Genomic DNA, 21,507 nt, shown 5'->3' with positions numbered 1-21,507 from the left:
AAAGGAAAAAGAGACTTCAGCTAGGTTCTAATTCTTCTTCTATCCAAAATGACACAAACGGAGGCTTTTAAGAACCATGTCTTTTTTTCCTTTTTTTAAAAAATAAAAAAAGTACATTCTTCTTTTATAAATTCAGTCTAATGCTTTTTTGGAGACAGATTCATTTGGAGAAGTTGAAAGTTTAAAATAAAATAAAGAATAAAACTGCCTGAAAGGATTTCAAACTGTTTTACAAAACACACTTAAAAAAAAAGAGAGCAAAGCACCTCATAGCAGAGGCAGCAAGAAGTGAAGGGAATTCTAATTGCCCCAAGAAAGAACACTTCACTCCATTTCCACTCTCTGACTGGGACAGCTGAATATCTGTCCAGTCTCTTAAGATGCTAATTACCATGTTATTCCCCAAATGCTTCCCACTTACTCCCCTGAAGATATCTAAACACAGTCACTTTAAAAAAAAATATTGACTCTATTACAAGGGGGCTTAAAAAGAGAATATTGTTCCTCCCTGCCCAGCTGAGGACGCGTTTCCTGGATAGCTTTGTCAACTCACAGGCAAAGACACAAAGGTGGGTTTGAACAGGTGCTGTACATGTACCCTGTCCTCGTCCCCCCACACGCACGCTGCAGCAGCCTGCAGTTCTCCATGAAGTCTACTTATTTCTCTTCACTTCAAACCTGATTCAAAGCCCTCTTTCTACCAACTTTGATGGGCTTTGGATCAGGCCTTTTATGCAACATTGTTCCATAACAGCTCTACAGCAGGAGGTGCCTATACAGCGTTCAGGTGGGAGCTGCCCACTCAGTATTTCAAGATTTGTTTCTGACTTTAAAACTCATTTTAATACTCAATGAACTGAGCCCAAACAAATGCAGACTTTCATCCCGTTTCACCAGGAGCATCTCAAAGGCTCACTCCTTACCTAGGTAAAGGATGTCACAACAATCGAAGGCGTTTGGGGAATTTCTTCTTTAATGGAGGGGAAAAAAAAAATATATACACACCTCCAAGGCTTCTGTCATGGAATGATTCGCACAACTGTAAGCTGCACAGCTCAAAGCCATGCCTAATAGAGAGCCAGAACAATCCCCTTGCACATCACTGTCTGACAGGAAGGGGAGGGTAGCAACAGAACAGTGCCTGCCAGGTCTGTGATGGGGAGGAATCAATGGCATATCTGAAGCGAAAAGCATGCACGCTGGAGGTGACAGAGTCTAAGTGATTGCAAAGATGGGGAAGGAAAAGGCAAGGAAGAGGAGTAGAAGGAGCAAATATCAAGTCCAGCCATTTCTCCACTGGTTGCTCTTTGCTGATGACAGGGCAGAAATGCATACACCCACCATCTAATTCATCGACTGCAACAACATTCGGGTTATGAGACATTTCTTTCCCCCCTTCCCCAGGTTACAAAGAAAACATTGCTTTAAAAAACAACCCACGATGTCTGCTCTTGTTCTCTCTCCCCACTGCAGTGTTAAAATTACATTTCAGTGGTGGGAAGGACGGGGAAATGATTTTTTTTTTTTTTCTGTTTTAAAGCAATGACCTAGAAAAAAATATTGGTGGAAACTGTTGCTTTCCTATTTTTGTTTGTGTTTTTTTTCTTAATAATGCTCATTTATAGAAAACATCACAAAGGTGATTTATATGTACAGAAATCATGATTCCAAAGGCTGCTTCAGTAGTCAGTGAAATAGCACCTTTTAAAGACAAAAGAGTTTGATGTGGTTTAAAAATCTGAGTCATTTCATTTTTCATTCATTTTAACCCTTTCCAAACCTTTAAAAAAAAAAAAAGAAAAAAAAAAAAGGAGCCAGTCACAAAGCTCCATTAGTAGAAACTCTTCCAAAGTCTTCATGTGAAACGCTGTCTGAAGGGGTTCTGAGCTCCCTATTCTATTGGTCAGCAATGCAGCTGACAGAGTAGAGGTAGCCTGTAGCCAGACAGGATTTTCCTGCAGTCCAAACCAAGAGCAGAAGAAAGGAATTCACAGCAGGCTATTGCACGGGGCTGGCCTTTTGTTCCACAGTTTCCTGGTTACTTTTCCTCAGGGTTGAAAAGGGTTAATTTTTTTTATTATTATTAATCCTGGTTAAAACATGTTACTCTGTGGTCCTGGCTGGTACTGCGTCTGCAGCAGGGTCTCCATGAAGGCCAAATAATCTGGGTTCTGTCCATAATCCTCAGGATTCCTGGAATTCCCCACTCGGGGGCGCTTGGCCGCTTTCACTTCATCTCCCGAAAACACTCCTTCCTGAGGGGCCCCAGTGCTGAGGGACTACAGGAGACAGGAAAGTACAATCATTAGAGGAGAAGATGCACAAGAGAGAAGCGTACCTATTTAACAAAACTGCTTGGACAGGAGAAAGTGAACATCGTGTTACGTCCATGCTAGAGAACCACTGAAGGCCGGAAACTGCAGGGACTGGCTCAGAGGAACACACTTGGCTTGTAGGACCAAACTCAAAAACTTCAAGTCAGCTTCATTTCTGTAGCAGGTTCTCTTCCAATCTCTAACTCCTACCCACAAATCCTCTGCCACTGCAACCCTTCTCTGTCTGCTCAGGTTATTCATCGTACAAAGCACCCTGGAAAAAGAAGCTTCTCCTACTTCCTTAGGCATAGAGGGGTCTGTCTGGGGAAGGGATTGTTGTAAGAAGACATGACAGATTATACACTGCCTCTCACTCTCAAAGTAGAGAGAAGGTTCTTGGTAAGCATGGTTACTTCCTTCCTTCATCCAGCCGCTCTTTATTAGAGTATCTTGTAGGTCACTCACACAGAACTCTTCCTAAAAATCTCTAGGAACAGGAGGTATGCAGAAAGAACTAAGAGTTTCAAGTCAGATGCGAATTATTCACCTTTCATTGTGTGTGCGCGCGCGCATGAAGGAGAGAGACAGAACGAGTAAGAGAGTGTGCACGAAGGGGAGTGGATGTGTGTGTCAGTCACTCTGGAAATGTTACAAAGCCTGCAGGTCAGGATCCATCAAAAGTGACACCTCCACGCACTCTCTCTCACCACTCAAATTCATCAGCTTTGCTGAAAGGCAGCACTGCAGCCAGATACTATCAAAAATATTGTCTAAATAAAAGACTGACGATCTCTGTTCACCTGATAAAAGCAAACGCAAGCAGCTCCTCTGCTCCCAGAATCCACTTGAAAAAAGGACAAAAGTAAATTACACATAGCATAGTTAACCTGTGGAATTCATTGCCACAAGATGTCTGAGATCAAGGATTTAAAGAAGGATGAGATATCTGTATGGACAATGACAAAATCTAGAGTTACATTAGAGATGATAAAAGCATTTTATAAGGCACTAAAAATCCCTTCAATATTTCATGGCATAAACTAACCTATAACCAATTGACGAAGCTTCTTCCTAACCCCTGTAAGTCACGGGTGGCCAACCTGTGGCTCCGGAGCCATGTGCCACTCTTCAGAAGTTAATATGCGGCTCCTTGTATAGGCACCGACTCCGGGGCTGGAGCTATAGGCGTCAACTTTCCAATGTGCTGGGGGGTGCTCACTGCTCAAACCCTGGCTCTGCCACAGGCCCTGCCCCTATTCTACCCCTTCCCACCCATGTTCTGAGCCTGCCATGCCCTCGCTCCTCTCCCTCCCCCTCCCAGCCTCCCACATGCCATGATACAGCTGTTAGGGAGATGTGGGGAGGGAGGGGGAGGTGCTGATCAGTAGGGCTGCCAGTTCGAGGGAGAGCTCATGGGGGGCTGCTTACTTATTACTGTGGCTCTTTGACAATGTACATTGGTAAATTCTGGCTCCTTCTCAGGCTGGCCACCCCTGTTCATGGGTAGTTTATTCTACATAAATGTCCATTACAGGGTTATTTTATTTTAATTTATTTTATGTGCAACATCAAGCATCTGTTAGTGGCCACAGACAGTGTTAGCGGTCAGACAGACCAGGGACTCTGGTGATCAGCAGTGGAACGCAGTATGGCAGTGCCTATAATCCTTTTGTCCTTATCATGCAACAGTTGACATCACAGGCATCTAGAACAAAGCAAGAAGCTGTATGTGCTTCATTGCTCTGGGCATCTGATCTCACACTCTTTAAAAGCAGCATCAGGTTGGGGGAAGAAGGGCGGGGGAACCCTTGAGCCACAGATTCCAATCTTAGTAATATCAATTCCTTTTTTCTAGGTCGACTAATTCAGCCACAGTTAACTGCATGGAACTATGCTTACACTATGGGGTGCAATTTCCCCACTTGTGCGCGCACACACACACACACACTTACTCTCATCCAGACAGCATGAGTGTAAATAGTTGTGTAGCTGCAGTAGCACAGATAGCATGCTGTGTGAGTATATATACATAAGGAGGAAGAATCACACCGCTAGCTTATAATGTAGACATAGACTATATGTTGGTCTTTAAGAGGATGCTTAAAAAATTAGGGTCCTCTGTGTTCCATGGGATTTTTAATATCTTTTGGAAGTTTTTTATTCCAGTGTCCTTGGCCAAAATTTCCAAGACACCACTAGGCTGCAAGTCAGTTCACCTGACCATTATTCTCTCACCCCGCAGGTGGCAACATTTCAGAGGCGGAGTTTGTAACTGGTATCCTACAAGATGCAAGGCACTTTACTGAACACAAGATCTCTTAACTAGGGAACACAGAAATCGAGTCTTGACAAGCAGGAATTGTTTAAAACCTTTTCAAATGTCTTCATTAGTCATTTTACAATCTTACACATATTCTGTGAGTGAATTAGGGTCTTATAATTCTAGAAGGGAGAGGGAGCTTTTTAGGTCCCTTTGAAACAGCCTTTTAAAGAAAATCTAATGAGCGTATGTGAGAAGCAGCTCCCTCTTCTTTTCCTGCGGATTTGATACTCACCAGGCGAGATTTCACTCTCTTAGGAAGCTCCTCCTCCAATGTGTAAATATCACCACGTTTTACCATCAGCTGGGAGCCATCTTCAAACTCCACCTGCAGAGAGCACAGTAGCAATCAGGTGACTGACTTCTCCATTTACAGCTACCAATTCTTTCTTCACTTCCTTTTATCAGCCTAAAAGGTGCCCAGGAGTCTCTGATGGACACAGAAAACACAGTGGGAACCATGAAGCAAACACTCCCTCCTCCCCCCTCCTGTTGTAACATGGGTATTACACTCACATTAATAAGCCCTTCTTCCTTCTTAAATTAAGATTTTTTTTTCACACAAGTCAAAATATATTTGTGTTTCAACAAGGAACAATAATCAGTCAGGTGTAAAAATGGTGGTGTTAATGCCTCATTCCAAACCTCTTTCACTGAGCACTGATTACATCATGAATTATGTAACAGGAGATGTTACTGGGAAGTTTGTTCATGAAAATGAGCCCATGAAATTTTAAACTATAAAATAAATGTTCTCAGAGCCTCTTGCTTGCTTTGCTGAAGACTTACAGTAGCCTCTTGGATAATGCAGAAAACATACACAATACGGTTTAAGAGAAAGGTAGGGTTTGATTTAAACTGGGAAAATTCAGAGGATTGAAAGAATCTATGGGCAGGTCTACAACTACTGCTTATGTTGCTGTAACTTATGTTGTTGAGGGGTGTGAAAAAGCCACACCCCCACCCCGAGCGATGCAAGTTACACCAACCTAAGCACCGGTCTGGACAGCCCTAAGTTGGCAGGAGATGCTCTCCCACAGACATAGCTGTAACAACCAGGCACAAGGGAATACGCTATGGGTAGTTTAAGTCTCCAGTCTGAATACACACACAAATGAGGTTTAAAGACAAACCACTGGAGTTAAATTTTGAAGAAATATGCACCTAACCTGAATGTGCAAAACATGGAAAAAGTAACTGCATGAGTTGCAAAATGTACAAATGCATATGTGCCTGAATATTTTATTCTCATTTAGTGCTGGTAAATAGATGGTTTCAGAGTAGATGCTTAGTAGTTTCAGTAAATAGATGCTTTTTTACAAATTTTTTTTTTTTTTTTTTTAGCTTTTAATGCTATTTTAAACAATCAATATGTGAATTTCCTATATTGTGACTAAATCAGACAGCAAACAAAGAACAGATTTTTCAGTGGAAGCATAAAAAAGTTAAAATTTATGTTAAAATCAGACTTCTCTGGAACATCATGCCAAAGGGATCTTTAGGATAAAAGTCTGTGGATTATGATGCTCTTCTGTTTGCATATCGAGACCTTAGGCAATTTTAGTGAAAGGACTAAACAGTATAATAAATGCCTCTTAGACAAGTGTCCTGGGAAATTTCTCCCACCACACTTTTCAAGATTACTCAGAAACAGGAATCTACACTGCACAAAATAGTTTTCTGTAAGTTTCATTGCGTGTGTTTGGTTAAATTGAGGTGCGCAGGGTGCACTTGAAACCTCCCAAAATCCTGGTAATTTTGAAACTTCTTGTGGACCATTTCACCTAGATGTCATCAAATGACAGTGTTGAATTTTGGGGAACTTCATGTTGAAATGCTGACCCTTTTTCAGATTTCTGATTGCTAACCTTCTGTAAACAGAAATCCTATATGTGGTACAAAACACAAGACAAAACTGCTTCGGCACTCAGTTTTGTGGGCTGCAGAATTGGCTGCTTCTGTTCTCTGCTGGAAAAGGTAGTTGGTGACATGAATGACAGAACTGGAGACTGAAGGCTTCTAATTAGTCACAGAATAGGTAAAGGAGATACAGCAGCAGGACATTGTTCCCACATACTGCTCTGCCACGTACCTTCCCATGAGTCTCCAGAGTGAGCGTAAAGTCTCCAAGCCATTCCATTTCTGATCTACACTTTTATTGCCAAGAGAGTTTTAATTACCTAAATAGCTGTTTGTTAGGAAGCGGAGGTCACAAAGCTCATTTCACACAGGCCATTGAACAGCCAACAGACAGTGGTGATATCAAGTCACTTCTGACCTGGGTCCCTTGATGTCCCTTTTCTCTACAGTTGCTTATATCCACTGCACAGCTACATAAATGAACTCAAGCATCCTTTTTCATCACAGAGAAAGGGTGTGAATGAAAGGAACCCATTGTGAATTTCTAACAGCAGGTATGTGTGTGTACATGCATCCAAATCTGCCTCTGAGGACCCTTTTCCTGACTCTCTTCATTCGGAGCATTACAGTTCCTATAAGAATATAGGAAATATTAACTCTAGAGGTAACATTACGCCTTCATAAATATAACAAGCCTCCTGTATCTCTGAGGAATAAAACTTGTGCAACACACAGGTGCTGTGGTGGAGTTTTTAGACCCTTCCCTATTTACCTGATAAATCTGACTGATCTGGGCTGCAATGAACTTGGCCTTATAGATGATTCCATCAGTCCACTGCAGCTGAACCAACTCGCCTTCTGGAGGGGGTCCCATCTGAATGCAGTCTCTGCTCTGAAGACAGAAGAAAGTCAGGAAAAAAACAGACATGAATAAAACTTGGGAGCAAGTTGACCATCTTTGCCATAGTGACCACCCATGGAAGATACCACAATAACATGATGCTTTAACATAAGAACCCAGGAGGCTACCATATCATAAGCAAATCTGCATCTGTTCAAAAACCTCACTAAGCATAGGCGGGTTACAAGCCATTGCTCAAGTACTGAACCAACTGTTTGCACCAGTGGCTGGTGATAGTACTTTGCAATTCTCTGGAACTCATCCAAGGTGCTCAAAGCAGCTCAGACGCCCTGTGATGTATTACCCTCATTTTACAAGCACAGGGGAGGTGGTGTTAATTGACTTGCCCACAGTATTACATGGCAGGTCAGTGGCAGAACTGGGAATAGAACCCAAGAATCTAGACTCTTAGTACCCTGCTCCAATTCTTCAATACACTCTCCCCCACTCTAATCTATTTACTATATTAAAACAAACATACAAACTGTCCAGTCTATTTACTCAAAACAGGACTTGGGAGGGAAAAATGAGACTTTAAAAATGCAATTAGTGTGCAAGACAGAACAAACTATGTTCTCTTATTTCAGCGACCAACACTGGCAGCAGCTGTTGGTCAAGGAACAAAAGACAGGAAACCAGGTAATAATCAGTAAAGCCATATATAAGGGGATGCATGAAGAACACTTTATCCACTGGCTATGCGGCCAGCAATACCTTTTTAACCTATTGTAAAAAGATTTCTCAGGGTATGCTCTGTTGTTCCTTCCCACAAAGTAAGCAAGTATGCAGCATTGCATCCTATAGATCAAGGGTGGCCAAACTGCAGTTCAAGAGTCGCAAGTGGCTCTTTTACAGTTAAAATGCGGCTCGCGGAGCCCATCACTTCTCCCCTCATTCTCTGCCTACCAGACTGGAGGAGAGGGGAGCTCGAGGCTTCTGCCCTGCAATGGAGTGGTGGGGCTTCAGCCTCGGCAGGCGTCTCCTGAAGATTATCGTACGTGGCTCGGAGGGTCAGTAAGTTTGGCCACTCTGCTACAGATTCTACCTGCAGTTACAGAGGAATCTAAAGAGCTTCTTACAGTAATGCTTTCCGGGTAAACATTATCGCTGTAAGAGCCATCGTCAAAGTTCACTTCATAGAAGGTTTGTGTTGTCATGCCGATTACTTTACACCTGTAGTAGAGTCCATTGCGGTTCTTCGTAATCACAGTTTGTCCCAGCGATACCTCCCTCCGAAACGGGACCTATGGAACAAAGGAAAGGGACCAACAGGGATCACAAGAGATGTGAGAGAAACAGTACATAGGAGGCATTTTAAATAGAAGACACTTACATTGTGGTTGGCTGCTTTATGTTTGAAGCAAGTGATGGACACCACATATGGCCAATCATCCGGCTCCATGGGTACCCCAGCAGCATGCGCACAGGTCACATGGAAGGAAGTGGAGCAGTGCTCGTAGGAGCATTGAATGCAGGCACCCGATACCTTCTTCATCCGATTCCGGCAGTACACACATTTCTGAAGGGAAGCAAACACAGGTTCACATTATTCAAAGGAGACAAAATCAGCAGCAGTTTTTAATCAACATATTTGAGGCTGGAGGCCAGAGTCAGACACGCTACAAAACTCCTTGTTATCAACAGTTACACTGAAATAGAGCTCAGAGGTCCCAACTAGGATTGAGGATGTCTCACGCAGGGCATTACAGACACAAGGGTACTCAAATTCCCTTCGATCTGCCTGCTCAACCATATGCACTCATCTAGAACCCATCCTGAGCCAAAACACACACATCCTAAATATAACAGACACATAGAATTATTGTTGCCCTACACAGCAACAAGATGACATCATTTTAACCTCTCAAGCAGCTATCAATGACACAATCCATCAGACACATATTAATCAATTAAGTCCTCACAGAAACAATTTGGGACGACATTCTCTGGAGTGTAATGTATCAGCATTACCTACAAGCATTATGGTAAAACTTCTACTTCCATCATACACCCATTCTCCAGAGATTTTTAGATTGTACCCATTTTAATTTACATTGTAGCTGAAACTTGGGAAACAAGCTACTAGAACAGACTATTTTCATCTCTGGACACAACGCAACACAGAACAACAGTTTAACTTCTTATTTTTAAGTAGGCTCTTTTTATTGTTATATATACACACATGGAATACATGATGACATGGTATAACAGTTTGATTGGCATCTATGTGGGATTATCTGAAGTATGTAACTCACTCACTGCTTTGCCACTCTTGGGTAAATAAAACCTTCACACTACACCATGCATTTTGAATACCTCACAGATGTTACAAAAAAGGTTTTAAAATGCTTTAAAGTCTTGCTCGCCTCCTCTCATTTGGACTGTTTCTTATAGTCCTCTCTGTAAAGCCAGCTGCCTTGGTTACTCTGTGCACGGATTAGAGAGAAAGGAAAGCAAATAATAAATGTAAAGTCTTGTCTACTTATGGAGTTAGTCCAAAATAGATATTCAGGAATAACTCTTGTGTGTGGACACACTCTTATTCCAGAATAAATGTGTCATGTTTGCTTAATCTTCTTTGAAAGAAGATTAAACTAAACTGGAACAAGGCACTCTTATTCTGGAATGAGATTATGATGAACTGGATATGCAGCCAGCAAGTCTTTTTTAAACTACTGTTCATTATTCTTATCATGCCAGAATACGGGTATCCGCAGATAAAATTATTCTAGAATAGCTACTGCATTTTAAATTCACACCTTACTTTAATGTAAACTAACTTTCAACTGCAGACAACCTTTAAGACACCTTTGAAATGGATCTGAAATACCCTTTCTAAACAAACATGGCCTTGTTTTAAAAGTCCAGTATCTCATGGTACTGTGGAATTGGCAGTGAGCACTGGGTGCCACGGGGAAGCTGAGAATCGCCCCTCACTCCAATGGTATCAAACTCCCATTTCCAGCCCTGCAGGAATGTGGAATATTAAACTTTTAGACTGGGATTTCCAAAGGAGCCTCAGGGAGTTACGAATTCACTGACTTTCATGGGGAATTGGGCTCCTAATGCCTATTTGCTCATTTGGAAATCCCAGCCTTAGTTCATAAAATGTTTATGTCTAGAAAAGCTGTCACTGATGGCTGGCCTGGGCCACAGATTGGGATGACTTGAGAAAGAGGAAATTCCACATTTTGTGGAAGGAAGGAGGCTGCCCTTTAAAAAGAATGCAACTGTTTCAAACTGATCATATGGATAGAATCCTGGGGAGATGGATTCAAGGACAAGTGATTAGGACACAGATACAGGATAAATATTTATCATATGGAAATCATCTCCCCATTTATTGTGGGTGGGAATGGGGATTGGTGGAAATTTTTCAGTCACCTGAAGATTGATATTATGCTCCAGAAGAAAACACTGTACTGGGCCTCCCCCTCTCATCCCCATTCCCTCTGCTCATCTAAACATCAGTATCCCATCTTCACTGGGAGAGAGAACCTTCCTCCCTCTGCAGCCCCTGCCATCAGGTGTAGCCTTCCTTCCCACCTCCCTTCCCTGCCTCAATTGCACTAGTGCTCTAACAAATACTGTTCCTGCCCCAAAGAGGGGCAATTATTTCCCTCTCCCCGCCATAAACTGAGAAAGGAAGAGATGAAATCACTCTGCCTCATACGTTCCCATCATTCCCAATCATGCCCAGATATATCAGTAACACTCCTGTATGTGGATGCAATAGGCCAAGTTCATTTCTCTTGTAAGTATCAGAATCAGTGGAGAGAGAGATGAATTTGGCCCTGTGCTTTCACTCTGAATTTCCTAGCTTTTGTTAGTCAAAGTCAGGTCCTTCGCACTGCCTGACTGTAGTTTTTAGTATTTAATAAGCTCTGCCCTTATCGCTCTGTAAGCCATGTTCAAAAGGTAGATAAGCACCACAGCAAAGTGCGCAGCAGGAATACAGCACTGAGAGCAAGTCAATAGCAATGAGATCTCATTATTAAACTGTCAATACCTAATTCTCTCCCTAGCAGGAACAAGCACTGATATACGAAGTGCTCAATACAGCCTCTCAAGGGACTATTAACCCTTGAGTCCAGGGAGCCTGATTTTATTGCTGTAAAGCCTGCTTCCAAGCCTGAGGGTTAACATGCATCTAATGGTATCCCAGCGGCAGAGACACTCTGTTGTGCAGAAGAGCCACACCAAAAGAAGTGACTAGATAGATCAAATATAATCGGAGGACAAAGGAAAATTTAAGGTACAGGGACCTTGAGATGTGGAGGATGGTGAAAGCAGAGCATGAGTGGAAGACCTGGAGGTGTGGGACATGGGACTGGGTATCGTGGGGAAGATGCTCCGATAGATATGAATTAATTTGGAAGGGGAGGCGAGAAGAGAAAGAATATCTAAGGTATGGGAGAAAAATACTCTGAACAAATGTACAGCCAAAAAAAAAAAAAAAATCAGATCATAGCTGAGAGTAAGGAATGGGCTGTCTACAGCATGATGAACACTACAATTCATTTACTCCGGTGAGGGATGACAGCTAATTATTCTGAATTTCCACGTCATACATAATTTACACACACAAGCCTGTAATACACCATTAATCAGAAACCATGCAAACTGCATTCTTTATAAACGATGCAGCATGCTCAAATGAACTCAGAGGTCTATGCCTGCAAGGGGAGCCCAGGCCTTTGCACCTAATGCATATTTTCAGATGAACTGGACACTGTTTTCAAACAAGTCAGCCCAAGTCCTCACCCTGCACCTACATCAGAGAGTGCTGCCCCACCACTCCCACATTGCTAAGGAAAAAAGAGATGTGAACAGTAACAAAATGCACTTTAATCCACTGGAGAAGCATCTCCTGCCACCTCCCTTCTTTACTCCAGTTCATTTGCTTCAGCTACTTATGATCTTCCTATCATTCTTCACCCTCCTTTCCCAGTCCTTGTTCATCCCAGCTCCACACTCACCTTCATCTGCCTCAACTCAAACACTACTGAAATCTTCAGCCTTGTCTCCTCTTCTGCTCATCTTGATTTCAGCTCCCTTCTCCATGTTCACCACAAGCCTCACTACACACAGGATACCTCTAACACACAAAGAAAGGTGACCACAATCTGCCTGTCCCTCTCTCTCTAAACAACTCCACTAGCTCCCCCATTTGTATCAGGATGCACTTGCCAAAAACCTCAATGGACCTGCTCCATGGTATCTCACAAACCATGTTTCTCTGTACACTCCCCCATGCTCATTTAGCTCAAAATTCCTATGCAATTTTACCAGGGCTGCTAGTTCAAGAACTTTCTCCTTAACATCCTACTGTCAAGAACAAAGCCTCGTATCTGACTCATTGACTTTACATCTCATTTCAAGTTTCAGCTCAAAATGTAATTTATCTTCCCTTAGTTATGACACCTACAAAAGTAATGCAGCATTATATATGGTAACACTGCGATACGTTGTTTCCTGCACCATGTGCATATCTATTATAGTAGCACCCACAAGTGAAAAACCAAAAAGGGATCTTAGCAAGCAGACAGTAAACAAACAACAGACATTCTGGTGGTGTGGGATAAAGGGGCTGAGATTCAATTTACTTCCTACCTCCTAAAACTAGTCCTGACTTGCAGGGGCAGCAGAAACTTTGTACAAGGGCCATGCTGGCATCTTGCCAGAAGCTTCAGTGCTGCATGTGTGTCCAAGCAGGTATCTGAGCTCCTCCACGTTGCCTGCTAGCAGAGTAACGTGTGATCTTGGCATAAACATGTAAGATGCCAGCAGACAATGGGAAAGGCTGCTCTGATTAAGATGAAGCAGCGCATAGTGGGTCATACAGACTAACATTTTCAAAACCAGGTGCCTAATGCTAGGCTTTTCAGGGGGTGCTAAGCACTTGCAGCTCTTACTTCCAATGGGAGCAATGGGTGCTTAGAACAATAGACAGTTAACTAAGTGTCCTGATTTACAATCTGAGGCATCAAATGTGAACATTCTATAACTCCCATGAAACACGAAGGAAACCATAAGGGACAATTTTGGCCCCATGCCGAAGTAGATGTTCATCCACAGAATAAAAGCAACTGTACAATTCAGCAAGACTGTCTGTCTATTCAGGACTGAAACAGCAGGAGTTGTTTTAACAGATCTGAGCGGGGGCCCAGGTTGAAAATAGTAGGGAGTGCTTCAGGTTGGGTATGACTAGTCTGAGGTATACTGGTCGAGCTGTATATGAGAAGCTCACAGCTGCTGCCCATATTCTGCTTAGCTTTAGACCATGCTATCAGTCACTCGCTCTTACTCCCACATTGTGCTTCACTCACCCTGCTGTGCCCAAGTAATTTAGCAAATTTGGCAAGCCGTAGCAATCTCAAATCCTGTAATGCCTTAGGCATGAAACTCAACCCCCTCATTACTTGCACATATATGTCAAGTGTGTGCATGAACCTCTCTATAGGCACTTCTGAAAATCTAGTCCTTCTCATTTCTTAACATTGCAGTGTGTGAGAAAAAGACATGGTTGATGTGGGTATGTTTGGACTGACCTGTCTACAAAGCAGAGCTGGCTGGGATGCCACACGAAGGAAGGATGTTATTTTAGTATTCTGTCATTTCCAATATTACTTCCTGTGCGCTACACAGCAAAACCCACCAGCATATCCAACAAATCCCCACACGCTCTGCCTGGTAAGAGCTAAGCTCGTTTCACACCTAGAAAAGTAGTGTTTCTCTTCCTCCCAAAAGCTGAGGCAGCTGAGTCCAGCTGTTCTCAGTGAGACAACCAACACAGGTAAGCTACTACAAAGAATGGTTTTCTTAAAATGCCCACTGCAGCTAAAGGAGGAACATGGAATTTACCAGGATACTGGATTGGACTGTTGGTCCATAAAGGATACCGTGTATCATGAATGAGGTACAGCTCAAAGTCCCTAATCAGGATCACGGGCCAATTGGGCCCGGTTTTGTACAAATAAATGCTTCAGATGAAGGCAAATTAAATCCATGATGCCCTTGGACACCTGTAAAATGCTGCACAGTGGACAGAAATCCATGGAAACTTGTTACTGAATCAAGTAGCATCACATCAAAGGCTTCCCAATGCTCACCTTCACTTTCCTGCCCCCACAATTTGTGGTTCTCTCCCCCACACCCCGAATACACATGCCATACTCCCCTAATCATCTTCTGCCTGTAAAGTCTTCTCCTTTAATCAGAGTCCTCCCACACAGACCCATGCCAAGCAGTCTGGAGTTCATGATGACAAAGTGATGCTGCACAGACTCAGTGATGAATGCAGCACAGTTGCAAGGCAGCCATGCAGGAGTTAACAGGTTTTCTTGTGAGGCCCCATTAAGCAATACAAGCGACTTCTGTGTAAAAGGATTTTTAATTCATCGTTACAAGTGGTGGTAATGAAGAGGATGCATGCTGGAAATGTCAGACAATCCATAAAGAGCTGGTGCTTCAAGATTTATCACTGTCGCATCACATTGCTCCATCACGCAACCTGAATAATGAATGCTTTTTACATTCACATTTGTGTACAAAACCCATTTGCACAACAGAGGAATAACTCTAGAAGCATACATAGATTCTTCCTAACCTCTCATCCAGGAAGGGCTGGGCTGCCTACACTGAAAAGCTGCGCAGTTAATGAATACATCAGCAGTAACTACCGAATACATCAATGCTAATGACATCTTCCCCCACCATATCCCCCTCTTGATGTCCAGAACTGACTCCCACGCAAAAGAAACGCAAAAAGCACAATTTATCTTACCAAATGCACTCATAACAGAGGGGTATTCAGAACCAGCTGGGAGAACATAGCACCGTAGGCAAAGCCAAGACTCATTGATTCCATCTAATCATTAAGCCCCCGGGATGAAGCTATTGCAACTTCCACAGAAAGGAATTAAAAATCCATCTACTGGCATGTAACCTATTGATATATCTTCTCCTGATTCCCTCCTTATCGAGATGACCACAAGGGGGCATTTGTTAATTTCTGCACAGAGGATGGAGATGGGAAAGATTTTGTGACAGAGAAAGTGAAACTTTTTAAAGGAAAGCAGACCCTCTTGGACATATCTCAATGGTACTGCTTCCTGAGGAGAACATCCTCCAGCCCTTGCAGCCTGAGACTCATACACAACATTTAATGTTTTTCTCACAAGCTAAGCCAAGCCCTGCTATTACTCAAGCAATCCTCAGGAAGCACCTACCAGTTTCCACCGCTGCTCTGGAATAGCACTGATGTCCACAGGATGGCGCTCTATTACGTTGAGGAAACGGGCCTCTGGGACAGTGATAGCACAGATTATATGGATCCACCTGGAAATCAGAGAAATCAGAAGCTGCCATATTTAAAAAAAAAATGTCGGCACATTTATGGGATGAATAAACTCTAGAGGGCTGTTAAAATTTCTCCCGGTTTCCCTTCTATAGTATCTGGACACATTTATGATAGTTGGCAGCACTGGTAATATTAGCATCTGGTTATTAATCATGCACTGCACTAGATAAAGGTCTCTGGAACAACTGGGATCAACTTTCTTCATAGGGAAGCATTCCTGCATGGTGCTGAGCACTATCTGAAAGGTGCTGCCTTTGAAATCAATGATATTAAAGGTGTTCAGTGCCACATAGAATCAAACCCTTAAAAGTAGAGGAAGAGGGACAACACAGACATCCCAGTTCATCCATCCACTCTAAAGAGCAGCAATTATGCATGTGAGGCAAAATTTTGCTCCCCCACTGGAGCACCCTGACCAGTGTTCACAATATAAACAAAATTACTTGCACTAGTGCTTGGGTGAGAGAGCTAGTATACAGTGCAATGCATTGTAGTGGTAGCTGTGCTGGTCCAGGATATTAGAGACACAAGGTGAGTGAGGTAATATATTTTATTGGACCAATAAATCTTATTTATTCTGTTGGTGAGAGAGCTTTCCATAGAAGTTGGTCCAATAAAAGATACTATCTCACTCACCTTGTCTCTCTAGGATACAGGCAAGACATTTTCAATGCTACCTACCTTCCATCAGTGGTCATTTGAAGAGCTCCTCCCCTGAGATTACACAGGCAGCAGTCCTACAGTAAAAAACCATCATAAAGATTAATTGAAAAGACAACCAAGGCGATCTCAAACCAAACCTCCGCAGACATTTATTAAGCTGGGGCAACAGCATGCCGGGAAATACTTTGTCTCTCCACCTCCCCTCGGTGTTGACGCATCCAGTTAATTCTCCCCAGAAACGTTCCTTTCCAGTCTCCACTACAGTGGATACTTACCGCTGCCCATGCATTGGCTGAGCACCGGGAACAAGACCAGCCTTCATTCACTAGATCAGGGCGTATTCCATAGCAACCTGAAAGAAAGCAAAGTATTCTTCTCGCACTCTTGGTAACACATACGTGAAGCCCATCGCTGAGAGCTCAGGTTAGATACACCTTGGAAATTAGACACAGTATTTGGAATAGCCAATTCAAAACCCAAGAGACCACAACACACAAATGACAAGGACAAGGAGTCACTTAGGGGTAGGCAGCTAGGATTGATGTCACATACTAATGAAACAGAATGTGAAATCCCAACTCCTTCCCAGGGCCAGAGGTTAGGAGGAGATGTCTGGCACTACAGTCTAGAGATTGGTCTCAGAAGATATGCCCCTATTGCTACACGAAATGGACACATCAAAGGGGGTAAGAATGATGATCTGATTTAAACCCAGCTGGTGCAGCTATCTTTGCAGAAAGACTGAGAAGGACCTTATTTGAAGGGGAGGAAAGGGGGAGAATAAAGTAAACTAGCAATGGGGAATTAAACACTCCATGTGCTTACTGCTGCACATCACACAGGAAGTCTGTTGTGGAGCAGGGAATTGAACCTGAGGAAATCCCAGGCTAACCAGTAGGCCATCCTTCTTCCCAAACACCTCATGAGAAATTTTCAGCTAAACACAGTAAAAGCTGGAAATCAAGGTACTACCATCTCAGCTGAACAGGCAAAAAAGGTCTCTAGTATACAAAGCACTTCAATACTTAGTGTTAATAACTTGGGTAAACTAAAGGTAAATATTCAGCTATCAAGTGAGGTCAACACAGTACCCACTTCCGTAACAAGCAGCTACCTAACTCAAACAACCAACCTCAGAAAAGAGTCAATAATATACGCCCAGGGTTGCCTCCTGCATATGAAGTTCCTTTCCATCATGTGACAGGTCATGAAAGCAGATCCAATCCAGACCTGGCAAAAGAGGCGGGGTGATGAAGTTTGGAGAACTGATTAGGAAGTTGACATGAGTTTCTATTTTGAGCCCTTAAGTGAAATATCTGTGGAGCCCAAACCTGTGTGGAACAGACTGTGAAATTTCAACACTGATTTCTTGTTTCAAGACCACAGGTCGGGGGACCTCTGGACTTGAGGGGGGAAATCTTCTGAAGGAACACAGCTCTCAGATGAGAGAGGGAGAGACACAAACTAAAGAATGAAAGAAAAGAGGAGCCCAAAGGAGAAACTACGATGAGAAACATATTTAATATTCTTTTTTTTCCAGAAAATAAAAATTAAATCTTGCTTATTAGGAGCAAACCAGCCAGACTAGAGTTGCTTGGACTAAATATTAACCTTTCAGTGTGGCTGTCTGTTCCTCAGGAACCAGGGTGTTTCTGAATGTAGCTAAGAGGCAAAATCTCATTCTTTTGAACAGGAGGCTTTCAGCTCCCAGAAATAGCTATGCAAGAGAGAGGGGAAGAAGTGTGTGCTGAGGGGAACGAGAGTGATTGAAGCCCAGAATCGATAGTTAATGCAAAGAGGCTAGCAAACAAGTGAAGTAACTACTCTCTCCCCTCAATAGGTTGTGTCAGCACCTCAAGGGCCTAGAAATCTTGGCCAAGGTTTCCTGGCATCCCTCCCATTGTCACAGCCTATCACAGCCAGGTGAGACTCCTCCAAATCGGACTGTAATAAGTGGCCTGCTGAGCAGTTTTACAGCACCCAGCCAGACCAGCTTCAATAAGCCCCGATGCTGTAGCTCCATTCTACAGAGTGAACAAACTGGTCTCACCACACCAAAGGCAAATGGATACTGCAATCTACCAGTGCAAACAGACAGTGATGCACCTGCAACCTTAAACTAGAGCCAAGCCTCATGGGTCCAGCACAGCTAAACCTGATTAGTAGAATGCACCAGGCTCTGTCTACGACTGCAGATTAACTCTCTCCCCAAATCAAAATTTGGCTTGCTAACATTGCTCTTGCATGCCTTTCTGTTGGAGATGTATGCATGTACTGGATAAAGAGACTCAACTCTCCAGTGACAACTATCTCCAAGATGAGAAAGCCATCTCTATCATGTGTGCACTCACCCTATGTCAGCATACTACACACCATGATCCGGAAGTGACCACCTCGTGGATGCAAGAAAAGTTCATCCTTTATTCTAATTCGCCACAAGAGACATTTGTGCTCAACTGCTCGTCTATAAAGCTGAGACCATAAAAGCAAATTTTGCAGATACAGGTCAAATAATTCTTTCCATCTGCCAAGGTCAAACAGCAGAACAGTAATACACCACACCTCCTAATACTAGTGCAAATCTTAACTAGATGCTGTAGAATCTACAGTACTCCTGACGCAGACCAGTACCTTCAATCAGCTGCCATCAGAAATCCTCGCTTGGGCATAATAATCAAAGAAACATGTAGTGGTTTGTAGTGTTGTTGTAGCTGTGTTGGTCGCAGGATGTTAAAGAGAACATGGGTGAGGCAATATCTTTTATTGAACCAACTTCTGTTGATGAAAGAGACAAGCTTGCAAGCTACACTGAGCTCTTCTTCAGGTCTAGGACCTTTCCAATAAAGGATATTGCCTCACCCACCTTAGCTCTCTAAAGAACCAGACGTATGTGTCTCCTGTGATAAACCAACATTGTCACAAACAGCAACACAGACACTATGAAGATGTATCTCAGAAACTACTCCATAAGCCCAGGTGCTCCCAAGAACAACAGAGGCTCACAGAAATCACGGTATTAACTACCCTCTCTCATGAAACCTTGATAACTGGTTCACCTAGTAGGCCAACATTTGAACAAGTGAGAGGATTGTAAGTGGCTTACTTTGCAATTTCTGGTTTCTAAGATATGACATACATAAATGGTAATTTACATACCAATATGGTCAGACTCCTTGCACTGACAAAGACCAGAACAGGTAAAACAGCAGGCAGAAAAACAGAAACAGGATCTGCTCAAAGATGTCTGCTCTGGAGTTTCCTCATTTCTAACAGGGCATTATCACAGATAACCACATGTAAGTGCAAAACTAGTTAGAAGTAATTCCAACCTGAATCCCCATGAATATGATGGACAACTGGGATATTCATGCTGCACTCTCTCTGTAGTAATAGAATGGGAGATAGAATTCTTAATGAACTTTTTCTTCCCTTTTCTTCCATTCTACTCCCCATGTAACTCACCTGGAACTATTGGTATCTGTACTCTTTTTAACCCTAGCAAAAGGCTCATTGTCTGCCCCAGGGCCATTTCTCTCAGGGGATTCTCTTATGGAAGCACAAGGGTCAAACCAGCCAGGAGTCATTATATTACATGGGCCAAGTGAGCAAGGAGGAGGTATGTAATGAAGCTGTTTCAATGAGATGGTTTTATACTTTTCATTTCAAAAGATCTCCCAGAATGATGCTCTGTCATCTTAATTGCTGAAAGGAGATTTCAGGATTTTATGTCCCACCACAGCAAAAGGATGCAATATCCCGTTTCGTTAGTGCAGATGGGTGGGGGGGGCGGGGGAGAGAAGGACTTTAGACACAGCTTGTCCTTTAAAAGCTCCAGTCAGTTCCCCATAGTGGCCTGGATGAGACTAGGTCAATGGCACAAGTTTTGGGAGAGAAATTTAAGAATTTATTTGTCCTCATGAGATCCTCCATTCTGTTCATGCAGGCTTTGAGAAGGCCAGTCTGTAATAGATGTGTCAGAAGGAGAAAAGAGTCCGATAAAATAATGGACTTTCCTCTAAAAGATAGTATCTCAATGGGAGCCCAATCTATAGCTGAAAACATTTTAGGGGCTGATCTGCTGCAGTTTCAGCCACTACTGAATACTGCTCTTGGGAATGTCCCCTGTTACAACCCCAATCAACTTTAGAAATGGAGGCTGACACACTGAGGTGAATGTACCTGTTTTCTCTTCCTCAGGTGTTTCCTCATGAGCAGCTTTTAATCAGTACCGTGGCTGATCACCCCAGCTAAGGATTTCTACTCAGTGTCTCCCACCTGACTTACATGTCTAAGGTGGCACTGCTGTATTCGCCTGGCTTCCATATCCCCTAGACTCACCAGCGTGGCTTAGGGAGAGAGCCTGCATATTAGGAGTTTACACGGAAGATGCCTGTATAAGAAGGGAGCTTCCATCAGGCAGGATCTGATCTTTTCCTTATTCGCCGCCGCCGCCCCGCCCCGACACACAGCAGAGAAAATAATTCCAGAAGGAGCAGAAGAGGAATAGAAAGCAGATGTGCAGAAATATGCAAGGAGGGTCATAGCCACGGCAGGCCTGAGAACACAACGAAGAGGAAATGTATATGCACATTAGTACAGGAACTGGCGAAAGGGAGTGTGGCAGGAACCGCAAACACGTCCAGAAAGTGTCCAAATGCAGAAAGCACAGGTGTAAAGAAACTCACAAGTGACTGAATGCCCAGAGCCCTTAGTGGGGAAGGAGGAACACTCACTAGCATGAACCTGCAGGCAGCACTTGGCGCAGGATATCAGGAGACTGGTTCCATCTTCTCCAATGTACGAGTTTGAAGGAAGGGGCTCTGTGTTTTCACCACCTGAGGTAAAGCACATCTCAGGGATCAGAGGCTTTGTCTTCTGTCCACACTTTGAAAGCTGGAGCAAGGAGGAGCTCTCCCCTGTGGAGACCTGGACAGCCTCTTTATCCATCTGTAAGGACTTAAGGAGGAAAAGGAAACAGTGGTACACAGAGTCTCCACTTTGCCCATCCACCAGCTGTTCTAAAATTCAAAGAATACTGCCCTTGTGAAAAATCAATCCTCACTAGCTCATGCTGTCTGCAACCACA

General features: G+C 43.1%; 1 protein-coding gene across 2 annotated transcripts in view; it reads right to left on the bottom strand.

Moving 5' to 3' along the window:
- Positions 1-1,481: 1,481 nt before the first annotated feature.
- Positions 1,482-21,507, bottom strand: part of KDM4B (lysine demethylase 4B) — a 157,257-nt gene continuing 137,231 nt past the window's right edge. Inside the window, exons 15-23 of one of the 2 annotated variants that reach the window (XM_050934416.1) lie at positions 21,155-21,377; positions 16,697-16,773; positions 16,440-16,495; positions 15,628-15,736; positions 8,730-8,915; positions 8,476-8,640; positions 7,268-7,387; positions 4,871-4,963; positions 1,482-2,279 (exon numbers count right to left, since the gene is read on the bottom strand). In XM_050934416.1, the coding sequence (XP_050790373.1) occupies positions 2,094-2,279; positions 4,871-4,963; positions 7,268-7,387; positions 8,476-8,640; positions 8,730-8,915; positions 15,628-15,736; positions 16,440-16,495; positions 16,697-16,773; positions 21,155-21,377 (1,215 nt within the window). In that variant the 3' untranslated portion in view covers positions 1,482-2,093. Of the gene's footprint in view, positions 2,280-4,870; positions 4,964-7,267; positions 7,388-8,475; positions 8,641-8,729; positions 8,916-14,817; positions 14,910-15,627; positions 15,737-16,439; positions 16,496-16,696; positions 16,774-21,154; positions 21,378-21,507 lie in introns of those variants that run through there. The other variant, XM_050934417.1, reaches the window with a different exon arrangement.

Source organism: Gopherus flavomarginatus, chromosome 24 (assembly GCF_025201925.1).
Source record: "Gopherus flavomarginatus isolate rGopFla2 chromosome 24, rGopFla2.mat.asm, whole genome shotgun sequence".
NCBI classification, from domain to species: domain Eukaryota; kingdom Metazoa; phylum Chordata; order Testudines; family Testudinidae; genus Gopherus; species Gopherus flavomarginatus.
Note: the sequence above shows the minus strand (reverse complement) of the source record. Positions and strands in the feature narration are given on the sequence as shown.